At 27.9% G+C, this 26900-nt stretch overlaps 1 protein-coding gene across 1 annotated transcript in view; it reads right to left on the bottom strand.

Moving 5' to 3' along the window:
• The window catches only part of LOC129614411 (protein PFC0760c-like), a 43326-nt gene that overhangs the window by 5521 nt on the left and 10905 nt on the right, over positions 1-26900 (bottom strand). The window contains 9 exon segments of the mRNA XM_055529000.1: positions 749-10796; positions 11413-12303; positions 12359-12590; positions 12648-13221; positions 13334-13519; positions 13586-13793; positions 13890-14199; positions 14259-14444; positions 14509-14569. Coding sequence (XP_055384975.1) covers positions 749-10796; positions 11413-12303; positions 12359-12590; positions 12648-13221; positions 13334-13519; positions 13586-13793; positions 13890-14199; positions 14259-14444; positions 14509-14569 — 12696 coding nt within the window.

Genomic DNA, 26900 nt, shown 5'->3' with positions numbered 1-26900 from the left:
AAATAAATTGAAAAGTGAGAGGGGGCTTTTCGATATTTTAGTTCTTTATTTTAATTTAACAATTAATTTGTACATGAAACTTTTAGACCTTCTCAACTGAAACTGAAAGAACTGGAATATGGGAAAAGCTCCCTGCAGTTGTTAAAAGACAAAATGATTTGTTACACGAGTTGTACATACATAAATTGAAATAGGACTGCAATTTTTTCAAACAAGATTCAAAATTTCATTTATATTTTTACAATGGTTGTCACTTATTTAATAGGCCAATCAAAAAAAAAAACATGTAAATGAAAAAATTATACAAGTATGTAAAGAAATTTAATAAAGAAAATAAGAAAAAAAAATTATTTCGGGTTTTCAACAATCGGACATGTGCACAAAATTTGTAATTAATTTTTTAATTTTTATACTAAAGTTGGTTAAAATTTAGTTTGTTAACACTCGGAGCGTTTCTTAAATTCCTTTTCATCTCCGTCCGTTCCTAAATAAAGTGTACTAAGTTTAAAATGGCAATTGGAAGTATCCGTAATTTAACATAAATTTTATTTTACGTTGTTATTTTCAAAAATTCAAGGTGCTTCTTTCATACATAATTTGTTTTTCAAAATTAACAAAAAGGACTAGAATATTAGCAGCACGAAATTGAATTTTAAACATTTTAAGAATTAAAAAAACAAAAAAAAAAAAAATAATTACAAAAGAGAAACAAGATCAATTTCAACTACAAACGTTTTTAAATCAAATTTTTTTCGGTTGTTGTTTTGTGTTTCCTCTTTTTTTTAATTTTTTTATGTTCTACATGCGTTTCACTACTGTAACTTGTTATAATTTCTTGTTGTATTTGATTAACATTTTGTATTATGGGCTTTTGACTACTACTATCATTTGATTCATTTAACTGATTACTAGTGGATATTGTTATATTTTCAATATTGTTATTAATTTTATTATTTGTTTGTTTGGGTGCATCAATGTATGTCTGATAACGTATAGATTGCGCCGAATTAGAATCAGATTTTGGTACTTTACTGAGAATTACCTTATCAAGGTTAGCAATTGATATAACTAATGGAGATGATTCATTAGATTCTGGCCTTAATAATGGTACAATTGGACGTATATAATTAGTTGTTCTATCTTGTTGTACAGTTGTTGTGTCAAATAAAAATGATGAGGTTGTTGTTTTAATATCTTCATGAATTTTTTCATCCTTTGATTCACCTTTATATACGGGCTCGTATGATATATCGTCGTCATTAGTAATCGGTTTAGATGTTATATAAGCTTCACCTAATGACAAAGCATATACTGGTGAATTGTAATGAATTTCATTAGCTTTTGATTTTCGATATGTTTTGAAGAGTCCTTCCAAAGGTATAGTAGATGTTTCAATTCCACGTATTACTTCTGGTAAAATAAGTTGTCTACCCCTTTTTTCACTTTCATTTAAAATATTATCATTGTATTTTATATTTTCGTTGTGAAGTTCATCATAAGACTTTGTTGTAGAATAATCTTCGCCACTTTCAACAAGAGTAACATATTTAACTCGACTTATTTCACCAAGTTTATCAATATGAGGTGGTTCAACCAATTTAATATCTGATGTTTTAATATTATCTAAATCAACACCAATAGATTTTAGTTTTAATTTATTTTCTTTCGACGATACTTCAACTACTCTGTTTATTTCTACTAATTTTTCTTCATTTTCTATAGTTGTAGAAATATCTTTTTCAATTTCAGACATTTCTGTAGTTGATATTCCATTGATATTACCAACAGAAAATATATGTGAAAATGTGGTAGCCTTTTGCGTTGTAGTTACGGGGGGTTGTTCAGTGATTGGTGATGATCCTTGAATTGAATTTTCTAATGCAGTTTCCTGGAAATTATTCAAATCGTTATTAGAATAGGATTTAACATTTTTTTCAGAAAGTTCTGATATATCTGTTGTTTGTGTTTCATTTACATTTGATATGTTATTTTCATTGTCTAATATACTTATTTGCTCTTTTGGTTTTGGTTTAACTGTTGTGTGTTTCTTACTTGTAATTTCAAATATTTTCTTGTTTCTAGCGTTTAATGCATTTACATTTAGATCTAACAGTAAATCATCTTTTAGTGTGGATTCAGTTGTGCTTGTAACTGTTGTGTATTTCCTTAACTTAGTGTTGGTAGATTTAAAAATAGAGGGTGTTGTTAATGGGAAAGTAGTTGTAACACTGATTTGGTTTGATATAGGATGGGGTGTTGTGGTTGGGAAATTTCTGTTACTAATTTTAGGAATATTATTAGGTCTGTTTATTCTAAATCTGTTAGATTTTTTTGTTGTGATATTTCTGTTAATACCTACAGGAACATTTTGCCTACGGTTAGTATAATTTTGCAAATTAGTTCTGATTCGGTTGTTAAAAGAATTAGAATCAAAATTATTTATTAAACCTATTTTGTTAAAGTTTTCATTTAACGGTTTTTCCTTATCTTTTTCGAGTTTTTCCTCATTATTATCATAATTTTCATCATTGTAATCATTTTCGTCGTCATTTTCATCGTCATCATCTTCATCATCATAATCGTCATCTTCATCGTCATCGCTCTTCTGTTCATTATTTTCACTTTCGTTTTCATTTTCATTTACATTTATTATAGTTTTATTGTAATCTCCAATAGAAGCTTGTTCAACCTTTCTATTCAAATAGTTGGTTCGTACTATGGTTTTGTAATTCAAATCATTTGCTTTCTTTATTTCATTTTCACTCGCCACCGACTTTTCAGTGAAATTTCCATTACGAATATTTGAAAATCCAACTCGAAATTTAGACTTACCCCTATCTAAGTTTGTTAAATTCAAACTGTCATTAACATTTTCACTAACTGAATCATCTAAGTCTTTTGTAGTTGATGATGTACCAGGTAATTTTGTTGGTCGGATGGGTCTTCTATTTAAATAAATTTTTTCTCTAAAATTCGTAACTGCTTCTTTATCTGTTAAATTTGTGATACGATCTGCAACTTCCTCATCAAATTTGTTATCCAAATTTTTCAAATCAATAGTAAGGCTTTCATTGCCATCAACTTCAGTACCCTTTTTCTCGGTAGTTGTATCATTCTTTATTATAATTTTTTTAATATATTTGATGCGTCTATCACTATGTTTAAACTCAGATTCTTTACTTTCTATTTCGGTCGCGTTTCCCTCATTAAGTTCTACAGCGGAAGCGGTTGAAGCGATAGTAGTAGTCAAAGGCCTTTTTCGTATAAAAACTTTCTTTCTTAATGGTATTTTTGTTGTGCTATCTAATTGTTCATTTTTTTCTGAGAATTCTGTCTTTGTTGAATTAGATTTCAAAATTGATTTATCTTCAACAGTATTTGTTACTGGTCTCTTGAATTTAAGAACACGTATTCGTCGGCCATTTATTTGCTTAGTTGTTGATTCATAATTTCCTTTCGCCTGGGCATCAGTATTGTTTATTCCTTTGGAGTCATTCTGAAATCGCCGATTGGTATTAAGGAAAAAGATTTTTTGGTTAACGTCGTTACCTAAAATATCAGTTTTATTGTTTGAAGAAAATTGGTCTACAAACGAGTTACTATTTATACTACTTTCAATACAATTACTACTATTATGGTTCTTGCAAAGCTGAACCGATTCTAAATTAGTATGATTTTGGTTATTGGTATTATTTTGCTGATTATTTAACTCTAAAGATTCTAAATGATTACGATTCGATATTAGTTGCTTAATATTACTATTTTCATCTACAAAATTACTATCAAAATCACTTTGATTGTAGGCAATTTTGCCCTTTTCTCTGTTAATGACACTGTATTGCTGCCGACTTGAAAATTGATTTACTTTTGTGACGGAACTTTGGTTCAAATTTTCTTTATCATTGTTTTCTTTTAATTGCGCAGAACGATCACTTCCGTTAGTTTCTTCTTTATTACTTTCATTACCTTTATTGCTATCACTTTCTTCATCGTCATCATCTGCATCATCTTCGTCATCTTCTTCGTCTTCATCATAGTCTTCGTCATCGTCAATTTTGTCGTCTTCATCATCTTTAGTTTCAGTTGTTGTACTCGCAGTGTCATTTTTAACTTTTAATGCTTCTTCGCTTATAATATTTGAACGATTTATAGAGGTATATTTACGATGAAAAATTGGATGAATTGTTGTAGCTTGAATGTTTGAATTATCGATTTTATTGATTGAATCTAGATTTTCCGTATTTTCTTCCGTTTCTGTATTACTTATAGTTGTTGTAAAGATTTCTTTGGAGACACTCAAGTTATATCTGTCAGTCGAATCTTCTGGTAATTCGGTTACAGCATCTTTTGCTTCAGTTTCAGTTTTAGGCGAAGGAGTTTCTGTTGTTTTTCTTCTCAATGAATAATATTTAGATCTTTCGGTAGAAATGTTATTTTCAATATTGTCTGTAAGGACTTCATCAGTAGAATCTTTTGATTCAGAATTTATTTTAATTTTAGATTTCAATGTTGTTCTGGATCTAAATTTATTAAAACTACCATAAGAACGAGTACTGGAGTCTTTATCACGAACAGCTTTATCAGATTCTGTAGTTGACTCAACAGAAGTTTCATTATATTGGGTCACATTATTACTTTTTTCGTCTTTTTCCTGACTAGTTTTAAATCTATTTTTCAAATATATTCTTCGAGGAGGAATTTTCAATTGATTGGAATTTTCTTTGTCTTCACTATTTTTCAAATCTAAAATGTTAGTCGAAATATTAACCGCAGTTTGTTTATCTTTATTCTTCAATACAAATTTACTCCTAACTCTTGCGATTGTTCCATTAGTTTCTATTTTGGAGGTCGTTACTAAATTATTAGTACTATCGGTGTTATTTATCTGCGCATTATCCTTTTCATTTTCTTCTCTTATAATAGAATTTTCTGTCTTTTTTCTTCCTAAGAAAATCCTACGTATGGGAATTTTCTTCAACTGGTTATTGGTATTGATATCCGAAGTAGATATATTTGATAAATGCGATATATTGTGAATTGTTGCGTTTTCCTCAATTGAAGCTTCCTGAGTTTCATGATTAGTTTTTCCTTTTTGTCTATTAACAAATCCGTACTTTGATCCGGTGGAAACTGGGTTTAGTTTGGTGATTTCATCAGTTTCCTTCAAGTCTTTCTCATCATTTAATATTTCTTTGCCAATTTCTGTGGTGTTACTTTTATTTGTTTCTTCAAAGTTCTTATGATCATTATTATTATCATCATCTTCTTCATCTTCATCATCTTCCTCATCGTCATCTTCATCATAGTCCTCATCATCGTCAGTTTCATCATCTTTATCACTTTTTGTCTCAGTATTAGCAGTAGAACTATCTTCAATTATGTTGTTTGTTCGACTCACCGAAGTATATTTGCGATGGAAAATTGGATGAATAGTTGTTGCTTGAATATTTGAATCATCAATTTTATTTATGATGTCGTCAGTTGTTGTACTTTCTTCCACTTTTGTAATACTCTTAATAGTTGTAGAAAATTCATTTGAGTTAGTAGTAGTTAGGTCGGATGTGTCAGTTGATTCATCTGGTGACTCTGTCAAAGCAATAACTGTGTCTTCGGTTTCAGTTTCCAGCGAGGGAACTTGCGTTGTTTTTCGTCTTGAAAAATAATATTTAGATTTTTCAGTTGAAACTTTATTTTCAACTGTGGATGTCGGGATTTCATCAGTAGAAACCTTTGATTCATTTTCTAGTTTAGTTTTGGCTTTTAACGTTGGTCTGATTCTAAACCTATTGAAACCACCATAAGTACGATTATTGATTTCTTTATCGTCGTTCTTTTCATTTTCAGATGCTGTTGTAGATTCAAACAAATTTTCTTCATATTGACTGGCATTATTAACTTTTTCATCCTGTTGCTGGAAAATTTTTGATCTGTTTTTGAAATATATTTTGCGAAGAGGAGTACTTGGAATTTCAGAACTATTCTTGCCTTCATTTTTTTCCAAATCGGAAATGATACTTTTTGTTTCTTGCCTCAATAGATATTTACTTCTACCTCCTTCAACTGTGTCGGTTTCTGTGTCTGTATCAGCGTCAGAAATTGTTGACGAAATATTAGTTTCAACTGCCTTGTTGATTCCTCCCGTAGTGTTTGTAATCGATTCGTTTATAACAGAATTTTCAATTTTTTTCCTTAGTGAAAAAATTTTTCTCTCTGGAAACTTCCTTAGCTTACTGTTGGCATCAGAGCTCGAAACAAGTTTAGTTGTCAAATTAGCAGAATCATCATCTATATCATCCGCAGTGTTTGTAATCGATTCGTTTATAACAGAATTTTCAATTTTTTTCCTTAGTGAAAAAATTTTTCTCTCTGGAAACTTCCTCAGCTTACTGTTGGCATCAGAGCTCGAAACAAGTTTAGTTGTCAAATTAGCAGAATCATCATCTATATCATCCGTAGTGTTTGTAATCGATTCGTTTATAACAGAATTTTCTATTTTTTTCCTTAGTGAAAAAATTTTCCTCTCTGGAAACTTCCTCAGCTTACTGTTGGCATCAGAGCTCAAAACAAGTTTAGTTGTCAAATTAGCAGAATCATCATCTATATGAAATGTTTCATTATTCTTAAAAGATTGATCTTCAGAAGCTGAGTTTTCTTTTCTTCTTTTCAAAAAAACCTTGCGTGTTGGTATTCTCCTTTGTTGGTTATAATTGCTTACGCTTGAAGCTTTTTCAGTAGAAAAGTTTTCAGGGACATCGTCAATACTAGTCGTTCTTATGTCATTTTCATCGTTTGCTTCTGTTGTTGTGACTTCAAGAGAAAAGTTTTGTCTTTGTGTTTTTCTTAGGTAGGTTCCAGGTGTCGATATTTTTTTATTTGAAATAGTGTATCCTCCTTTATTGTTGTCTTCAATTGTTGAGCTATTTACTTTTGTTTTGTTTCTTCCAAAAACTTTTATTTGAAATTTTGTGTTTGTTGTAGTTGATCCGTCTGCTTTATGATTTGCTTCGGTTTCAGCTACAGAAGTATTAAGTTTTTGAGAAAATTTATTATATGATAAACGTATTGCCTGCTTTGAATTGTTGCTACCTTTTGGGGTGACTATTGTTGTAATATTTTCATTCTGTTCAATAGTATCACTATCATTAGTATCACTATTTTCATCCTCACTTTCATAATCATTTTCATCGTAATCATCTTCGTCATTTTCATCATCGTCATTTTCGTCAATATTAAAATTTTTTTTATCTTTTACAGAGTTTCGATTATCAATCGCAATTTGAGTTTTCTTATTGTAATTTTGATTTTGTATTTCTTCAGTTAAATTTTTACTTCCAAACTTTCTCCTACCTTCAAATGAGGTTGAATATCTGTTGTTATTTGTATTAGCAGGTGATAATTTTTGAGTTCTCCCAATTAATTCTGTAAAATTTTGTTTTACTTGCTCTTCATTTTCTGTTTTTTGAACTGGGCGCCGGCGTCTGAAAGTCTGGACCTTTGGTTCGTTAGAAACTTTTTCGCCGTGATTTTTGTGCTTCCTTAGATCGACCGCTAAAAGTGAACTTAATTCGTCTGCAGTAAGTTTAGGTCGATATGTTCTTTTTAAATTTAAATTCGAATTCCGTGATTTTTGGGTATCAGCATCACTTTCTTCTTCATTCTCATCTTCTTCATCATCAATATCCTGATTCGAATTTGTTTCTTCAATTTTTTTTCTATATTTCGAACGACTTTCAAAGACTCTACTACTATTAATTGCAACAAATTTAGAACGCCCATTAAATTTATTTCCTGAAGAGGATAATTCTCCTGCAGTTTTATCATCTTCAACAGATTTGTCAGTGGTAGTTGTATCATTAGTTCCTTCTTTATCGGAATGTGAAAATCTTAAGTTTTTTAAACTTTCAACTTGAGTTTTTTTATTTGTTCTTGTGGCAAAGTTAATTCTGGGTTGATTTTTTATAATTATTTTTCTAATTTTATTATTATTGCTATTGCTTGTGTCATCCAAATTATCATCCTGAACTTCTGTTTTGATTTCTGATTTTTCATTGAAAGTTGTATTCACTGAATCTTGATTATTTGGAAAATCAATTTTTTTCACTTCAAACGACTCTTCAATTTTATTAGCCTTCACTTTTTTTGTATTATCTACAGCATCACCATCATTTTCCTTTAATTTTATTTTAGTTTTATTCACAATTTCTTCATCAATTGATAATGAATCAAATTCATCATTTGAATTGGTATTCCCAAACAAGATCTGGGAATTTTTTTTGACATCTTGTTCTGTACTTAGTGTGCTTGCGTTAAAAATTTTCAACTTAGTTCGGTTTTCTTTGTCCTGTGTCGAGGTAAGGTCTACAAACGAATCTGTTTTAACTTTGTTTGTAACGCTGTTTGTTATTTTAATTTCATCATTAACGGAATCGTTTCTATTGACTGAATTATTTTGGACCAAGAATTCAATTTCAGAGGAAATATAATTCTTTTTCAAATTTTTATTTTCGTTATCTTTTGAATCTGTAATTTCTTGGTCATATTCGCGATCAACATTTTTATTATAAATTGTTTCAGATTCAGATGAATTTTGCAGAAGATGTTGTTTTGTATTTAAATCGTCTTTTTCTTTATCAAAATTTGAGAAAGTAAGATTCTTTTTTTCGTTATTTTGATCAGAAATATTAGTTAAATCGTCTTCACTTACAGAACTATTTTGAACCAAATATTCGACTTTTTTTGAAATATAACTTGTTTTCGAAATTTTATTCTCATTTAAATTTTGAAATTCCTGATCATTTCCGCTATTAACATTTTCATCAGTGGTTTCAGAATCTGATAAATTTTGCACAAGGTGGTGCTTTGTGTTAACATTATTTTCTTTCTTAAAAGTTGAGAAAGTGTTTAGGCGTTTTCGATTTGAGTTGCTTATATTAAAGTTTGTGTTTGATTTACTTTTCGAAGTAATCTTAGTTTTATTTTCGGCAGAATCAAAGTTTGAACTTTCATCATTGTTTCTTAAAGAGCTATCTACAGTTTTTTGATATTTTGTATTACCATTTTGCGAACTTACTGTGTTATCTTCAGTACTAATGAGATCGTCTTCATTGTCGGCGCAATCTTCATACACATACGTAACCTTTATGGCTTGTGTGCTATCATCAAGCTTGTCTGGAGTAGAGGTTGTGGTTTTCCAAGGTCTAAAATTTGCTATTCGGGAATCTCTCCACGAATAACTTTTAACATTTACATTATGGTTAGTATCTTCTGTTTTATCCGTATTTGGTTGCCGCCCAACAATCCTTTTTTTACATTTTTTAGATGTTTTTGCACCATTAATTGTTGTTTCGGTGGTAATATCACTTGGTGGAGAACTATAAGCACTAATGTTTCTTCTTAAAAAATTTTTATTCCGAATACGATTGGAAGAATTTAATTTAAGCCCATCAGTATCTGTTTTTAGTTTTTTCTGCACAATTTCACCTTGTTGATCTCCATTATTTTCTAAGCCTCTAGATGTTGAATCATCATCTTCTATATGGAGTAACACAGGACTTTTAAGTGTTAATTCATACCTATCTTTAGCAGTATCTTGAAGACTTTTGAAACTGTTCAATTTAACTGTTTTGTTGTGTATTCTTGTTTCTTGCCCAGATTCTGAGTCTTTAGTAAGATTTAGCACACTAATATCGTTATCATTTTCATTGCTATCTTTAGAATTCTTTACCTCTTGCACCCTTATGGACTTGAATTTAACTTTACTTTTTCCACTAAAATCCAACTTGTTTTGTGTTGTATTTACAGTGCTCTGTTTATCTATATCTACATTTACAATATTACCACTCTCTAAGTTGCTACTACCCCTATTTCTACTGTTTAAATAACGGTTATGTTTGACAGAACTCACCTTATTTATGGTAACATCATTATTTTTGTTATTAGTTTCGCTTTCAACACTAGACGAATTAGAATTTTCTAATGATGAAGTTTTATTAAGGGAATTTTTAATTACAGGTCGGATGCGGATTCTTTTATGGATAGGAGTAAATGGTCTTGGACTAGAAATTGTCCCTAAAAACGGCGTTGTAGTTTCGTCCAATGGTGTCGATTTCGTACTTGTTTTAGTATATGAACTTTCACCATCATTACAATGAATAAAATTAATGTCACTATGACTACCTTCTTTTAATACTTCTATGTTACTACAATTACTTTGCGTTGAATTGAAAATTTTTTCATTTATATTAATAGTGTCATTTTCTTTATTAAAATTAATTTCATTATCTAAATTAAGTAAGTCACTTTCATTTGTTTTGTCCGTGTTACTCACAGTTGTTTCATCTAATTTTTTATCAATACTTTCAAAATCAAGTGGTACTTCTGTCAAGTCTAAGTTTGTCTCATTACTGATTGTACTTATTGTGGAAAAAAGTGGGTCTTTTGTGGGAATCGAACTATAGGAAGAAGTTTCAATTAAAGGTTGTTGGATTGTTGTTGGTGATGTTGATTGGGTTGTTCTAATGTTATGAGTGTTAATCAGTGAAAAAATGTTGTTAGTATTAGTTTGTTTTATGTATGATTTAGTCGTTGATTCTTGTTGATCTTCTGCCTGAACAGTTTGTGTAGCTGGAGTGGTTGTTCTGCGCTCAGTTGCATTGTATGTTACAAATTTTCTTTTGGGTGCTTGTGTATTTTCATTGTTTTCAGTGTTTATTACCGTAACATTTGGTGGTTCCTCTTCCTCATACTCATTTTGATTAGTTACATTTTGTGTATTTGACCTCACTAAAGTTTTATACCTAGGAAAAAAAGTTAGAAAAAATATAAGTTAAATATTCATACTACGAAACATAATTACATAATGGACACATATTTTGAAATATGAAGTTTTCCTAATTTCGTAATTTTTATGCTCGCCTGTATTAAGGAAGGCTATGTTCTATTTATTATAAGGTATGTAATAGCAAGAACTTCAAAATTTTAATTTCGCATTGTTGAAGCACTGTTTTGAGAACGCAAAGAGGCAGAGACATGAAATTTGTGGAAAAAATTAACCCACCCAAATTGGTACTTCCCATACAAAAAATAATAAGCATTTAAAATTTTATGTATGTTGGCCTATTGTACAACGTAATGTAAGGATAATCTACAATGTCTCTATATTTATTAACAAGTTTTGCACTCAAATTTCACAATATTTTTTAAGATTGTAAATAGTACCTTAATAAAATCTTAATATTATATATTAAGTTTAAAATATTTCTTTTATGATAGCCTAAATTCGAATGTAAAAATTTTAAAGCTTTGAGTTAAGATAAGGTTAATACGATTCAATTTTGGCAAAGACAAAAAGGTTTCCTTTTAAAAACTAAAAAAAACCAATAACTTCTAGAGATATCCATACACTTTACTCACCGGTTTCTTAAAAATGAAGGAGGAACTTTTGTTTTGGTTTCATCCACTTTACTAAACTCTGTTGTTGCTGCAGTTAACTCCAAACTAGGCACAGCAGTTGTTGTAGATGGCAAAGTTCTTCTAATATTAATGTAGGATAACGTGGACGAAAGTTGTGGTTTTTCACTTGTCACTCTACTTCTGAAACCGCCCCTTTCGTTATCGTCTTCATTATCATCTTCATCTTCATTATCTTCATCTTCATCGTTATCTTCCTCTTCGACTTTTTTATTATCAACTGATTTAGACTCATCGCTTTTCGTTGCTGCTGGCCTTGATCTATTAAGGGTAACATATTTAGGCTTTTCTCTTAAAAAGCCATCAAACTCTGCTAATTTGTTTATGCCATCATTCTGTGGTCGTGGTCTACTGTTGCGAACAACCGATGAATATTTTTCACTTGAGCTATCGTCTTTGTAATCTTCTGTAATATCAGATGATTTACTATTTCGTTGAATAGCTTGTAAAGTACTAAAACGATCCTTCAAAGACGTTAGGCTATTTTGTCTTCCAAGAACCTTACTGTACAATGATTTTCCAGTAAAAGTCTCTTGGAGTCTTGATTTTTCAGAATTTTTTTGATTTTTTGCTCCAGTAGTATTATCTTGATCATCTTGTTGTAAAAGTTTTTCTAACTCCTTGATACCACCGACTTTTTTAATCAAATCAATCAATTCTTTTATCACCTTTGGGTCTTCCTCAGGATCTTTTGTTGTACCTTTTTCTTCATCAGTTTGGGGGTCTTCATCCTGATCATCATCTTCATAATTTTCATACTCTGGTTCTGGCGTAGTAGAAGTTGTTTTTAACTTTATTGCTTTTGATGGCGTTGTCAAAGTGGTAGTTGTCGCCCTATAAAAAAAACACAAATTTAGAAAAAAAAAATTAATTTACAATATATTCCCACTTAGTAGTAGTAACAGTTGTAGGTTTGGTTGTTGTTTGCTTAATGTTTTTTTTACAAAGCACGTTTCTGGTAAAGTCACAAGAATCAGCAGCGGGATTAAAATAAAGACCAGAAGGGCATGTGAATTGATGCGCTATAAGCCCCAAGTTAGAGGGTCCGCTATCGAGACACCAATAGTATTTTTTACAATCGCGAGGATGGGGAAAGAAACCTTCATCTTCACATTTGAAATCTAAAAATAAATTAAAACTTATTGGTCAATTCTTTGGTTGAGAGCTTTGAAAGTTACCAGCTCCAGGATCTGGTGTAGTTGGTGGCGCAGGGGTGGTTCTAGTAACTGGTATTGGTGTTGTAGTCGTAGAAGTAGTAGTGGTACTTGAAATACGCTTCCTACTTTCTGTTTGTTTTATTCGACTTTGTGTTTTTTTCTTATCCTCATTATTAAAAGCTTGATTTCTTGTGGAAGAATTACTTTGACTTCTAGAACGCCCAGGCTTTCTAACTTTATCCTGTTTAATAACTTCATTATCATTATATCTAAAAACAATTGGAAAAGTTTTATACAAAAATTCTTCAAATTATATAGTGCAAGAAAATTCCTACCTATCAAACATTGCTTCTTTTGCAGCTTCAATTAATGGATAAGGGCGTCCATTGCAATTTCCTCTGAAGTCGTCGTTGTCTATTGACCAAAACATTATCCCTCCCAAACCTTTTGAAACTACGTACTCTGCTTTTTTTTTTACTATATCCTCATCGTCGTATCCAACCCATTGATTTTTTTTAAAAGCATATGGTCCCATGCTTTTGGGATTTGGCTGGACAACAGTCCAATCGTCTTCAGTTTTAATGTTCTGACATATCTATTAGAAAAACAAAAATTTTTAATGATTACAGCAGATACATTTCATCTATATGCACTTCTATTAAAAATAGAAGTTGTTTAAATATAATTCTTAAACTTTTTTTACTAACTTCATAGTATGCTAAGTAACCTTTTTCTCGAGTGGCATCACCTTGTTCACCAGGACCGTCAGATGGGGCACCTATGTCGGTGCTATCCTCATTAATCAATGTATACGAACGTCCATATGTTGGAATACCAAGAACTAGTTTATCACGATCTGCTCCTGCTTTTAAATAATGTTTGATTGTGTAATCCTACAAGAAATATATTGTCATTCTAATGCAATTATTAATCGCTTTACACATTATAATAATCCTCACAATATTTAATTCACCATCAAAATTATATTCATCATCTTCATCTTGTAAGGGATAAAGGGGAGCGTGATGATTGACAGATGGTTCATATGCGCTATGATAATCGTAACTTAAAATATTAAACCAATCCAAATATTTATTTAGTTTTGGTATATCGTATCCTTTTTCAATATATTCTATACCAGCTGGAACAGCCATTGTTAAAAGTAATCTATTCAAGATTAGAATTTATTGTAAATAAAATAAACAATTCCACAAAACACTTAGATACATAAATATGAGAAACACATTTAACTTTCAAAACTACCTTGGTCGACCTGTTTTTGATGATTCTCTGTCGAATTCAGCTCGTAATTCTTGCACAAATAGTGCATAATTTTCTTTGTCCCTTGATTTTCCTCCATCTCTATGAGCTGGGTATTCCCAATCTAAATCCAAACCATCAAAATGATTTTGTCTTAAAAATTTTAAAATGTTTTTTATAAATTGATGTCGTCTTTCAGGATTTGCTACTAAAGGAGAAAATCTTGATGATCCTTCATTCCATCCTCCAATGGCCAATAAAGTTTTTAAATTTTTGTTGTATGTTTTTAGGCCAGTAAATTTAGCATATCCACCTTAAACACAAAAATAACAATGATTTACTTTAATAAAAGTCTAAACATTAAAATAAAACCTTGTTCAATATCTTGATATTTATCGAATGCTTTTAAAGTGTTATCCTTGGTGAATCCTCCAAATGCATAAATTAAATGTGTACACAAATATGGATTAATATTTTGTGGATTAAATTTTGCTGTTCCTGGCCTATAAACACTCCAATTTGTGTAATAGCATACAACTTTTTTATCAGCTCTTGTTTCTATCATAAAACAAAATATCAATAGCTTTTAAATCTAAATTCACTTAATAAATCAATATAATACCTTCAATAAAAAACAATAGGAAAACTAGAATAAGTGTTTGCCTTACCGCTCCTAAAGGAAGCTGAAAGAAAAAAAAAACTCGGTAAGTAATTAAAATTTAAAAAATAGTATGTAACTAAAGGAAGGTACAAAAAATTTAAGAATTAAAAATTGGTAGATAAACTGCCATTTAAGACACTTCAAAGATAATCTTATTCATTTTTGGTATTATAAATAACTGAAGGACTTTAATTGCTCAAGTTATTCTGTGGTCTGTGCCCAAATATGACACAAGTGATGCCCAATGCCGTTTAACATTTATTAGGGAAAGAATATAAAGCAACAACAGAAGGTTGCACATCACAAGAAATCACCTCAAACTTTGCACCATTTCCTCTATAATTTACTATCTTCAAAATGAAAAGTATTTTGAAGAACACTTTCTCACAATATGCATACTGCTTTTCTATTTTTTTGTAAATAATATAATTAAAATATTTAATGGAAAGGTGGATAAACGTGTACATTTATACATTTTAATATTTATGATTGTCTTTGGCAGAAATCAGGATGGTTTATATGTCAGTTTTACCTTAGCGGACTTTTATACAAATTTTTAAAGTTTTACAAGTGTACGAATGCAAACTACTTATAATATCATAACAATACCACAAAATAAAATCAAATATTGGAACTAGTTAGAAATTAAAAATAGTGTTACATTAAATGCAACAAATTTAAAAGTAGAATACACGAAAACAGAAGTGGCCTAAGCAAGTTGTTCTACAAAAATATAAAAAACCACATTTTCAAGTTATTTAGGATTTTTTTTTTTGCGGATCACCGAATTATCTAAAATTTTCTCTAAACAAAACCAACAAGTTACAATAAATCAAAAATGGTATACAATGTAGTTTTTCACTTATTTTATGTATTTTAAAGTCGATAAATTAAAAGAATATTTTGTGTAAAGTTTTTGAAGAAAAAAAAACTTTCTCAAAATTTTTGACATAAAATTTCGTGTTGTTTTTCACTTCGCAACATGCATGAAAGTGGAGTGTCCCATAAGATAATAAAGATCCTCATGTTGTTAATAAAATATCACCTGTTATAAAGCAGATTCCGGATTTTCTACTTTTTATTTTGAAATTTACAAAATTATTTTATTGCAAACCTAGTAACCAAAATTCAAAAAATCCTGAATAAATTTTTTCATTAAAACTAAATCAGACAATCGAGGGAAAATTTTAATTGATGGTCATCGTATTTGTCTTAACAACATTGTTTTTGTGTCAAAAGATTTTCATTTAATTTAAAAAATAAAAATACTTTTGCCTACAAAAACAATGTAGAACTTAATTATAAAATAAATTTAATCATTCTTCTGTTTAAAAGAACATTTGATTGCATAATGAAGCATAAGCCTAATATTAAACATGTGTTCTTTTATAATATAGCATTTATACATGCATTCCAAGTATAAAAAATTTTACATTCCACGGTTAAAATGTACTTGCTCTTAAAAACCAAAAGAAAAAACAAGATTTTAAATAAAACATTCACTTTTACATCTCCCGGTTTCTTGATGCATGCCATAATATATAATTTGTACGCAGTTAAATATGTATGTATGTTTGTTGTATCATTCATTAAAACGAAATCAAATAAATGAAACAAATTTAATTAATCTTTGAGTAACAATTGTAATAAGCAAATATCTAATTAATTAATTAAAAAAAGCGTAAACGAGATTTCTTGCAATTAAAACAAAAAAAAATTTTCCAATAAATAGATTTATATTAGATATAGATTAACAAACACATTTACATTATATATATTAGCAATTTATGGTAAATTGACATTTTTTTTTTTGTCTTTGAACTATAAGAGTACAAAAATGTAAAAAAAATTAATCAAAATTTAAATAAAACTTTTAAATTAAAAAGGCTGTAACATTGGGCAAAGTATAAAAAATCTGATGTGATCAGCGTATAATCGACCGCATTGCATATTTCTAGAACAGTATTTACAAATTCCGACAAATTTTCGCTCATTGGTGTAAGAAATTAATTATATATATACCCAGATGCTGTTTATGATTTAATTACACTTGTATTTTAAGTTTCACTAAAAAAATATTCAATTCCATTAACAAAAAGGAGTAAAAGAAAAAAAAAGAGAATTACGAAAATTCAATAAAATCAATTGAAATGAAAAATCAATCAAAATCTTAAACAATGTGTCCGAAAGAACTTATTCCCACATCCGATAAGTTTAGAGATACAGCAACGCTGCACATACCGAGAATTAATTTGAAGATAAAACAGAGCCATGCATACACCGAAATTCTATTTTAATATGAAAATAGTAAGAATATTTGTGTCTCTTCAGCTTTCAGGATTCAGTATTGCTTTCCGTATTTCGATATACAACATCTATCTGTACTAAAAAGAAATTTGACTTACAATGAGGTATTTTGCTTCAGATAATATATATGAATTAACAAAACCTACACAAACATAATTACTACAATGTACTTACACACATACATGTTTAATAAAAAATTGTGTCGGAATAAAATCAATATTTTATGGTCATTCCATAATTCTAAAATTCATAAATAATAATTTTTATTATAAAAAAAAACCGGTATACCGGTAAATTTATGCAAAACTGCATTCTTGGAGCATTAATTAAGAACCTACATATATATATACATATTTATACAATTATTATACACTATAAACTTTTAAAGCAAAAATCCAAGGCTTTTCTGTTAAAATTCAAAAATATTTTTTTGTTCGCCTTTAAAAAATTTATTAAGAAATTTTTGTTTTACATTCAACAAAATCCATCATGTTAAAATAATGGGATTGACTACATTTTTATTCACAATTACAATAATTTATAAACCTACTCAAATAAAAGAAGGTATAATATAAATTTAAATTAAATAACTCAAATATCCATACAATCATAGGCATACCCATTTTTCTTTCACTATTTATAAGACTTGCAAACACCTTCAAGTCTAGGCTACAATAATTATATTTTTGAGGATGCTCGTTTTAGTTTTCATAATAAAAATTATAGTTGTAATGCAATTAAAATTTGTTTAAATATTCTGGCAACTATATTTTTGATATTTCAGAAAATTTGTTGGCGCCAATACACATGTATGAAAAAGTGAATCAAAAATATCACTAATATAACGCCAAAAATACATTAAAGATAATTAGAAGTAAAATTTAGGTGGGTATGCAAATCAAGTGTAAAATAATTTTTTTCTTTTGTTCAACAAGCTTAGAATATGTGAAGCGCTTCATGGTATTAATATTCGCAGAAAAATGGAATTTCTAATTTAATTTAGATATTCCCACTTAAATTTTGATATACGACTTTTTCTTGAAACTGATGAAGAGTGGACATAAATATAACCATGCTCATACAGTCAAAAAATGTAATTCATCCCTTATTCTGTTTACCTATTAACTTCAACCAGTCTGCTAAGTTTTGATAAAATAATCTTGTATGAATTAGGATTGAAAATAATTGACCATTTTCGTTTTTTAATTTTCCTTTATTATTATAGCTAACTATTTTTTTAAGCTATTGGTTAGCTGAATAACTGCTTAATAATTTTTAATTAAGACTTTTATAGCAATTAATTATAATAAAACTTGTATAAAACCGACAAAAATTTCCATTTTAAGCTAAGCTAGTTTTAATTTCCAATGAGTTTTTTTGCAGCAAAAATTAAATGGTGAGCTGGTATTAATTTAAGTGAGCATAATTATATAATTCAAATTCTTGAAAATTAAAACTACAAATAATATTATTAATTTTAAATATTTATTTTTCTCCCATTCTTAGGTAATGTGATTTCAATGTTGCAACATTTGAAAATGTTTTGAAAATTAAATCTTTAAGTGTGATGGAACATCATATTTTCTTGATTTAAGCTAATACAAATTTAAGTTATATTAATGGAACGTATTAAAAACACGTCCATATATTCCACACGCCTCAACCTGTAATATTTATTACATAGCACAGAAAATGTTCTTTTAGTTTACATTGGTGTAATATGATTGCAAAATATATGTATGTATGTATAATAAAAATTTTCTTTTGTATAAACAGTCAATATATAAAAATCACCAAATAGCGATCATTGATTTTTTAAGTATGGAATACCATTTTTACAAAATCTATACGGATATTTTAATAAATTTATTAACATTAAAACAAAAATAATAAAATAAGCATACAAAAAATTTTTTTACATATTTTTAACTTTCTAGTTATACCAAACCTTATTAGATTATGACAACGTAATAGACTTTACATATTATGGATTTCTTTAAATATTACAACACAACCAATAACATGTCCAATATTGCTAACTATGGCAATGAAAGTGATGTACAAATATGTACGTTTTTTACTCATATTTACTCTCACATTAAAATATTATAAAAAAAAAATATGAGTAATATTTACAATAAGAGATCGTTGATTTTAAATTTTAATTTTTGTTTTTCTTTTGAAAAAATTTATTTTTATTGGACGGTATAATAGAGTCGTTTACACTTTTCTAATATTAAAATAAAAGTATAACAAAAATTTTACACAGATTTTCATTAAACTTCGAACCCTTGCAGACATTTTTTATATTGCATTTGTATCACTATGTCTCACTTCATTCTGCACTTGATGAACAGGGGTGGCAGCACGTAACTTCATTTCGACCATTTTTCAAGTCGTTTTGGCAACACCATAAGCTTTGTCTCGAGTAGCTTTTCTAGTCATTTCAAAATGATTTTTATAAGATAAAAAATGATAGATTGCCAAAATATTTGGTAAAATTTTTTTATAAAATTTGAAATTTAAAAGACAAATAATGAAATTTAATTTTAATAATTAATTAATTTTAATAATTAATTTAAATATTAATAAATTTTTGTTTCGAAGAGTTCGATTCGAAACAAATTACATGCTGCCACTAGAGTGTTCATAAAAAATTTTGAATAAGTCATTGGTGTTAATAAATCATTTACTAATTTCAAAATTATTTCAAAATTATGAAGGATTTTTCTTGTAATAAGGACATAACGCAAAACTATAGTTATAATGTAAGAAATTACACTTAAGGAATGAGTTAAATTGATTTCAATTGGTATAATTTATTGAATAAAGTAAAGTACTTATACAGTTTTGCTACAGAGAAGACAAAATTAGATTTTATGAGAATTATTTTACTCTATACAAATTACCCAAACATATTCAGATTATTTTACCGGCTGTCCGTATTAATTTCAATAACGAGATTAAAAATTGTTTAAAAAATTTTTGAACTTAAATTTTGTAATTTGCTTTCCAAATCTGTCAAAACCAAATTTATACATTTCCATTATAATCATTGAAAATCGTAATCCAATAAAAATTCATATACGTACGTACAAACATATTATAATTCATTTGAACGCGTAATGTCAATATGTTAATCGTGTTGCTTAAAATTGAATACAAAAACAAAACGAAATTTTAATAAAATAATACAATTTATGTACCTATTACAATTTCGTGTTATTATTTAACAATATTTTACCTCACATACCTACATTTTATCAAAATGAATTAAAAATTCAGCAAAAGTTTTAATTAACAAAATATTTTTTTATGATTTTAATAAACTCATGTCATTTGATTTAATTTAATTTGGTTTGGTATCAATCATAACGGTAAAATTTCTATAAATGGTTGTGTGATATTAATTTTAAATACAATGTATATAATATATAGATTTATATGTACAGATGTATGAACGTGTAAGTAAAGTTAAAAAATTGAAAATAAAATTAAGGCGAGTCTTTCTTTTTTAATTATATTGTGTAATTTTCATTATTGATTTTGTAATAAAAGTTATTTTTTAAAATTAATTACTTATATTTCAATAATTTTCACTAATCAATATTTGTGTAATATTGTTATTATTATTAAAATGATATAGAAACTTTATCGATTTCCTTTTCAATTTCTTTAACCTTTTTAAATAACTAAAAATTAAATATAAGCATAATAAAACTAAAAAGGACTGAAAGAGTTAATATGCTTTCGATACTGCAATTCCTTTCTAGCCTCTTCAATCTAGTAAAATTAGCAAACTATTTAAGATTCATATAAGGTTGACGGACATTAATTCCTCTTTGTGTTTCCGCCTTTATATACAAAACTTGAATTTTGAAAATAAAAGTTAGCAAGTTAATTTGTCTAAACTTTGAAGCGGCAATTTGAAAGGTGAAATTTTTTTTTTGTATCATAAAAAAATATTAGTGAATGTCGGCTTGCGGGATTCACCCTTTCAATTAATCTTTATCTTAAACCAGTTTTCCAATCTAACTTGCTATAATGTCCGGCAATTAGTTTTCTTTTTTTATATATTTCATATCAAAAAGAGCCAAGCCTCTCTTTCCTTTGGCGCGTTATTATGCTTCAATATGGCGATTTTACATTTTCTAAGGAAAGAATTTAAGGAATTTCTTAAAATTTAATTTTTGAGTTCGGTTTGTTGCCGGACCTAAATTTTTAGCTGGTCTTAAACGCAAAATATACAAAAAATGTATTAATAATGAATTTATTTCTGTTTGGAACGAAATGTATGAAAAAAATAGTCAAAAAAGGAAATTTTGTCTATCTGGAATACAAAATATACATATTTTATTGTATATGAATGCAAAATATATTCACAATAGATTAATAAAAAAAATATGTGCGAATACTAAAAAATAAATTACCCATTTGTATACCACACTTGTTCATTCTCTTTCAGATAAACTCCGAATAATGTTTTCTTTTTTATTTTATTTGTTTTTTGTGGATATGCTCCATAAATATAAGATGTATTCATTCAGCTCATGTTTGATAAATATATAATATGTACGTATGTATATGTATTTACATAGGAATCTGTGTAATGTACAGTGGTTGAAAATATTAAAGGTGCTTTATATATTGTGTTTGTTTTTAATAAATTTAAAAGATTTTGCAAAAAAAATCAGATCTCAGAAATTTCCAAATGTTCCTGAATAATAACCATTAAATACAAAACCGTAATTTAAAAATTATTATGTACATATATATTTTAACAATTTGTAGATAAAAAGTAGTCTCTTTTGAAAAATGTTTAAGAACCACCAAATCTAAAAATCATAAAACCTGTCACTTCTTTAAAATAGCGAACTTTCCATAAACATATGATGGCATAGTTTTATTCGCAAGATCAAATAGTTTAACTTCAATTGTTGTATTAAATTCCCTTTTAAATGTAAGTGAAAACTTATTTATTTACTTGTTCTTTTAAAAAAGTCTTAAAACCATGGCTGTTATAGTGCAACAATTGAAACCATAGTCACTACAAATATCTATAATTGCTTAGCAAATTAGCTATAGTTAGACCTGATATCAACAAATTCAAGGAATTGAATTTACAAAAAAATTTTCCAAATAATTTCTTATGAAATCAATATTTTTTAGCACTTTTCCAAAAAAATTTTTGAAAAAAGTGCTTATTAGTTTCACTCTGTCCGTCCGTCCGTCCGTCCGTCCGTCCGTCCGTCCGTCCGTCCGTCTGTCCGTGTGTCTGTTTACAAAACTTCTACACCTTTGAAGATAGAAAGCTGAAATTTAATACGTACATAGATCTTCACTAAAATCTTATTTCCGTTGAACAAAATTTTTACCTATCTCCCCTCCTCTAGAAGTTATACCCCCCAAAACCCTAAAAATGGCCTTTTTTAAATATTTGTTGTAATGAAACCATAAGCATTTTTGAAATTTTGCAAACGCAGAAAGGCAGTGGCTTGCTTCCCCTTGCGCGGTATACTATAGTTCAACTTAAGAAAAACAAAATGGCCGCTCAAATTTACCGTTATTTAAAGTCCTTTTTTTCCAAATTTTTGATGTCGTTTTTCTTCTAGACCCCCGACTGTAGAAGCTTGAAATTTTAGGAGCTTTTAGATATTAATAAATAGTTCATTTTGTTAGAAGAAAATTTTTTTCCATCTCCACCCCCTCTCAAGTTATCACCTCTTGAAATTCGTAAAATTTGAATTTTTGACGCCTTATATTTCCGAAACCGCAAGCTTTTCCAAATTTTTATAAACGCAAAAAGCTAACGGTAAATTCCATGAAATTAAAAAATATAATTATTTTTCTTAACTCACACAATTAACCCTTAAAATCGAGCATTATGTTAACCCCTTTTTATATTAATTTTTGCTTTATTTCAAAGACTGCATATATGCGTCATCCTAAATATATGCAATCCTAGAAATAGTCTTGTATATGAATGAAAATAATTTTAATAGTGTGATAGACTGTATTTAAAAGCAGAATTTTCACTTGTTGAAGGGAAAAGTGCTACAATACAAACCATTGGTTTGACCCAACTTTATTTTAATATCGAATTTGTATTTACTATGAATTAAGTGGGTGATTTCATTTAACAAAAAAATTAATTTATCAAAAATCTTTTAAATTTACTATAAATACCAAAAACATAAAAATATAGTTTGAAATTTCAATTGTTTAAATACACTCACACTTATATGGGTCACTGTATGTATATGTGAATTGAATAACATGCAATTGTACGAGTTTTGTTTTTGTTTTCTTTATATACTTTCACATAAATATTATGGACATATGAATCTATTTTTATAAGTTTTAAGCTTATGCACATCGCATCAACAATTTGGTGAAACTTTTAAAATTTTAAGCTTCATTTATTTCTAATTATACACGGCAGAATTACATTCAATTTTTCAGTTTTTTTTTTTTTTAAATTACTGTTTTTGTTTACAAGTTATTAAAAATAATTAATTATAGAAATAGACATCAAAATCATCAAAATATAGACTTCATGCTTTGGATTATACATTTTAAAAACGGTTATAAGTGAACTTGAAACAATAAAAATTTTCTTCCTTTTAAAACAATATTAAAAATTTTTAATGTTATGCATGCATGTTAATATTTTCATAATATTTCAAAGAAAGAGGAAGAACTAATCAGTTTATGGCATTCGCAAAAATATTTCTATTTAATATGCTTACGTTATCTTATCAATAGTCGATAGAGATGAGAAAATATCAAATTTTTAGGCTCGTATCTCTCCCTCTTATTTTTTGTGCCCGTAAATGTAAACATAAGCCATAGGCGACTATGGGACAAACTATGACTTTACCAATATAATTTGTTCATTTATGCAATATTTCAGTACTGTGTTTTCAATATTTTCTATAAGATATGGATACTGTTCAAGTTGTATGGCAGCTGTATGATATTTATCCAAGTTATATGATTTTTATCACACATAACAGCCCTAACAATACATTTGTTTTCACGAAATTTCTATATCATATCTCCAACAATTTCGGAGATAATGCTAAATAACTTTTGAAGTTTTATGGCATTTATCAGTGTAGCCATGCAATTTCAACAACTTTTAACGAGCGCCTTTGTCCTACTAATACATTTGCTTGTGCGAAATTTCATTATCACAACCTTTGAGATATAACCAAATAAATTTGAAAGTTGTATGACAGTTATTGACCTACTAATATATTTGCTTGTGCGAAATTTCAATATCACAACCTTTGTAGTTTCTGAGATGTAGCGAAGTTGTATGACAGTTACCCGAACCAGTACTACGATCATAACCAATTTAATAGGATTTTAGCATTTACTATAATAAATCATTTGGTGAAAATTTGGTGAACTTAGCTCAATTAGTTTTTGAGGCATCGTTGGGACAGATGGACGAACAGACAGACAAAGCTAAATCGATAAAAAAGATAATTTATTTAATCAAATATTGCAGTACAATTACTAGTATTATGAATTTGATTTAGATTTTTTCTATTACTTGTAAAATAATTTTAAGTTTTGCTTATATGTTGGAAGCGAGCTTTTGCCATAAGTCATCGTAATTTTGTTGATTGTTACTATAAAAATCTATAAAAATACAGAATATAGAAAGCGACAATGCAGATTTCTGATAATTTTAAGCCGTGTAAATTTACAGATACAGCGCTAAAATAAATTATTATTCGGCTCAAGATAATCAAAAATAATATATGTTACGAAAATTACAAATTTATAATTAATAATTTAAAATTTTTGGAAAAGCAAACTACATATTTATTAACATGCAACAAAGAAAACCTAAAAACTTTTATACGATTAAAACATAATCCAAAGAAAACATTCATTTCTCATATAAAAATATAAAAAAACATCTTTTCCGATCTAAATCTAAATGGTTTGAAAACAAAATTAAAACAACGCAATTTCTGATTTAAATCAAAAAAAAAATACAAGGACCAAAATGTTACGTTTAAAAAAAAAATTATTTTTTTAAGACTTGTTTTATCTAATGCATATACACCTAGACCTGCCATGTCTATTATGATATCTTACTCTCCGTTTGGTAAATATTATGCAAGTCATAAATTTATTACGATCTAATCTAAACAATATTCGATGACCAAATTATTATTTTATTTTCAACATCATTGATAAAATTTTTTTTATATATTATATAATAAATAACTTTCGTTTTTTCTTCTTTCAAAACATTTTTAATTTCAATAAAGAAGTAAGTTTTTCAACTTTTATATTGTAGGTAGGTACAATATAATAATATATAGGTATGTATATAGGTTATGTATAGTTAATTTATACTCTATATTTTATAATTGTTTTTTCTAATTCAACTTATAATTAAATATGAATAAATATTTGAAAAGAAAAAATATTTTGACAAGATGAAAATCTTTAAGTAAACAATTCAATTGATGTCCGTCCGTGATTAAAACCTTGATCTTATAAAAACAACAAAATAAATCACAATCCTCTGAGAATCTAAACCGTATACAAAATATGTGTGCAAATTTATAAAAATAGTTCAAGAAATATAGATTAATATTTTTCTTTGGATTTTGATGTGCGTGTAATATAGAATTAAATTTTAATTAACCTAAGAGCGCCGCCGTTTTTCATTTTATAACCTTTAATTTTTGCTCTACTTTTTTTTTTTAACAATTTAATTCTTATATAATTGAACTTTATTTTAATTTAACCTGTAGTTTATAATCTTGATTTTTTTAATTATTTATTGTACATTTTTTTGTTTTTTTTTTATCTTGTTTTCGTTTTTTACTGACCGCATTGATTACAATAAGGGAGGTTATGTGATCCTACCAAATTTCAACATGAAATTTTCAATGGAAGCGCACTTCTTAATAGTATGGGCAGTATAAATAAACTATTTTCTGCAAGATGTCGGTCTGCCGATCTGTGTGTGTACGCGTGTGTCCTACGCTCGGCTGAACCTATTTTAATGAAAATTTATATATGAGTTTATTTTTACAGTTTATATGGGTTATTTTATATCTTAGTTACGGATATTAATCAAATTTTCAGGTCTCGGAAACTGGGCATTTTTACAGGCGAATTTTTCATTTTATCCCATATCTAAGCAACTAATTGATGGAACTTTTTGAAATTTAATACCTAAGTCCGGTTGGCTCTCAGAAGTAACTGACGAATTTTATTAATATTTACGTTAAAAAAGTCGTTTTTTACTGAATAATAAAGAATAAAGAAAATTTTAAGCTACTATCATATCATATCATAAGGTACTCAAAATTCTTTGATGTACCTAGAGGTGTACAAATATTAAATGCATTGCCGATAAACTTATTAAAAAATGAGACCAAAATTTTATTATTATAGTGTATTTATAAAACAAATAAAAGGTCATCCTTCATGATATGGAACATATTGTATCGTAATATTATTTTCTTAAATTGATTATTTAATCATTTAAAACAAAAATCTTTTAAGAGTTTCTTTGATACATTTACTAATAAACAATAAAATTAGAAATTAAATAATTTTACAGCGAATTCGGCCGGCAAAAAGTAAATCTCCTCTAAGGGCCAAAACTACATTTTTCTAGGTATGTTAACTAGCAATTTGCTACTGTTCTAAAGACTTGAAGGCAGTGTTTAAAAAACATTTCCATATGCTGACCACATCAGATTTTTATTTTATTTATTTTGTTCCCAACTAAATTTAAATACTCAAAAAAAAAATTAATAGAATACAAAATAGAAACAGAGCAAATATACAAAAATATGCAATAGAGACGCTGCTATAAAAGTTATACAATCAAAATAATATAAAAAACAAAATTTTATCTATCTCTAAAAATTAGAAAAAAAAAAGGTATTTAAAAAAAATATTTGTTATTTTTACTTTTTCTTTAAAAAAATTAATAATTTGAAGGTCGACTTCTATTAAGATACTTTTATGCTAAAAAGTAAAAAAAAAAAGTTTTATAACTG

The sequence above is a fragment of the Condylostylus longicornis genome, unplaced genomic scaffold, assembly GCF_029603195.1.
Source record: "Condylostylus longicornis isolate FDR11 unplaced genomic scaffold, ASM2960319v2 ptg000107l, whole genome shotgun sequence".
In the NCBI taxonomy this organism is placed as follows: domain Eukaryota; kingdom Metazoa; phylum Arthropoda; class Insecta; order Diptera; family Dolichopodidae; genus Condylostylus; species Condylostylus longicornis.
The sequence above is the reverse complement of the archived record's forward strand: the minus strand, read 5'-3'. Positions and strand labels throughout refer to the sequence as shown.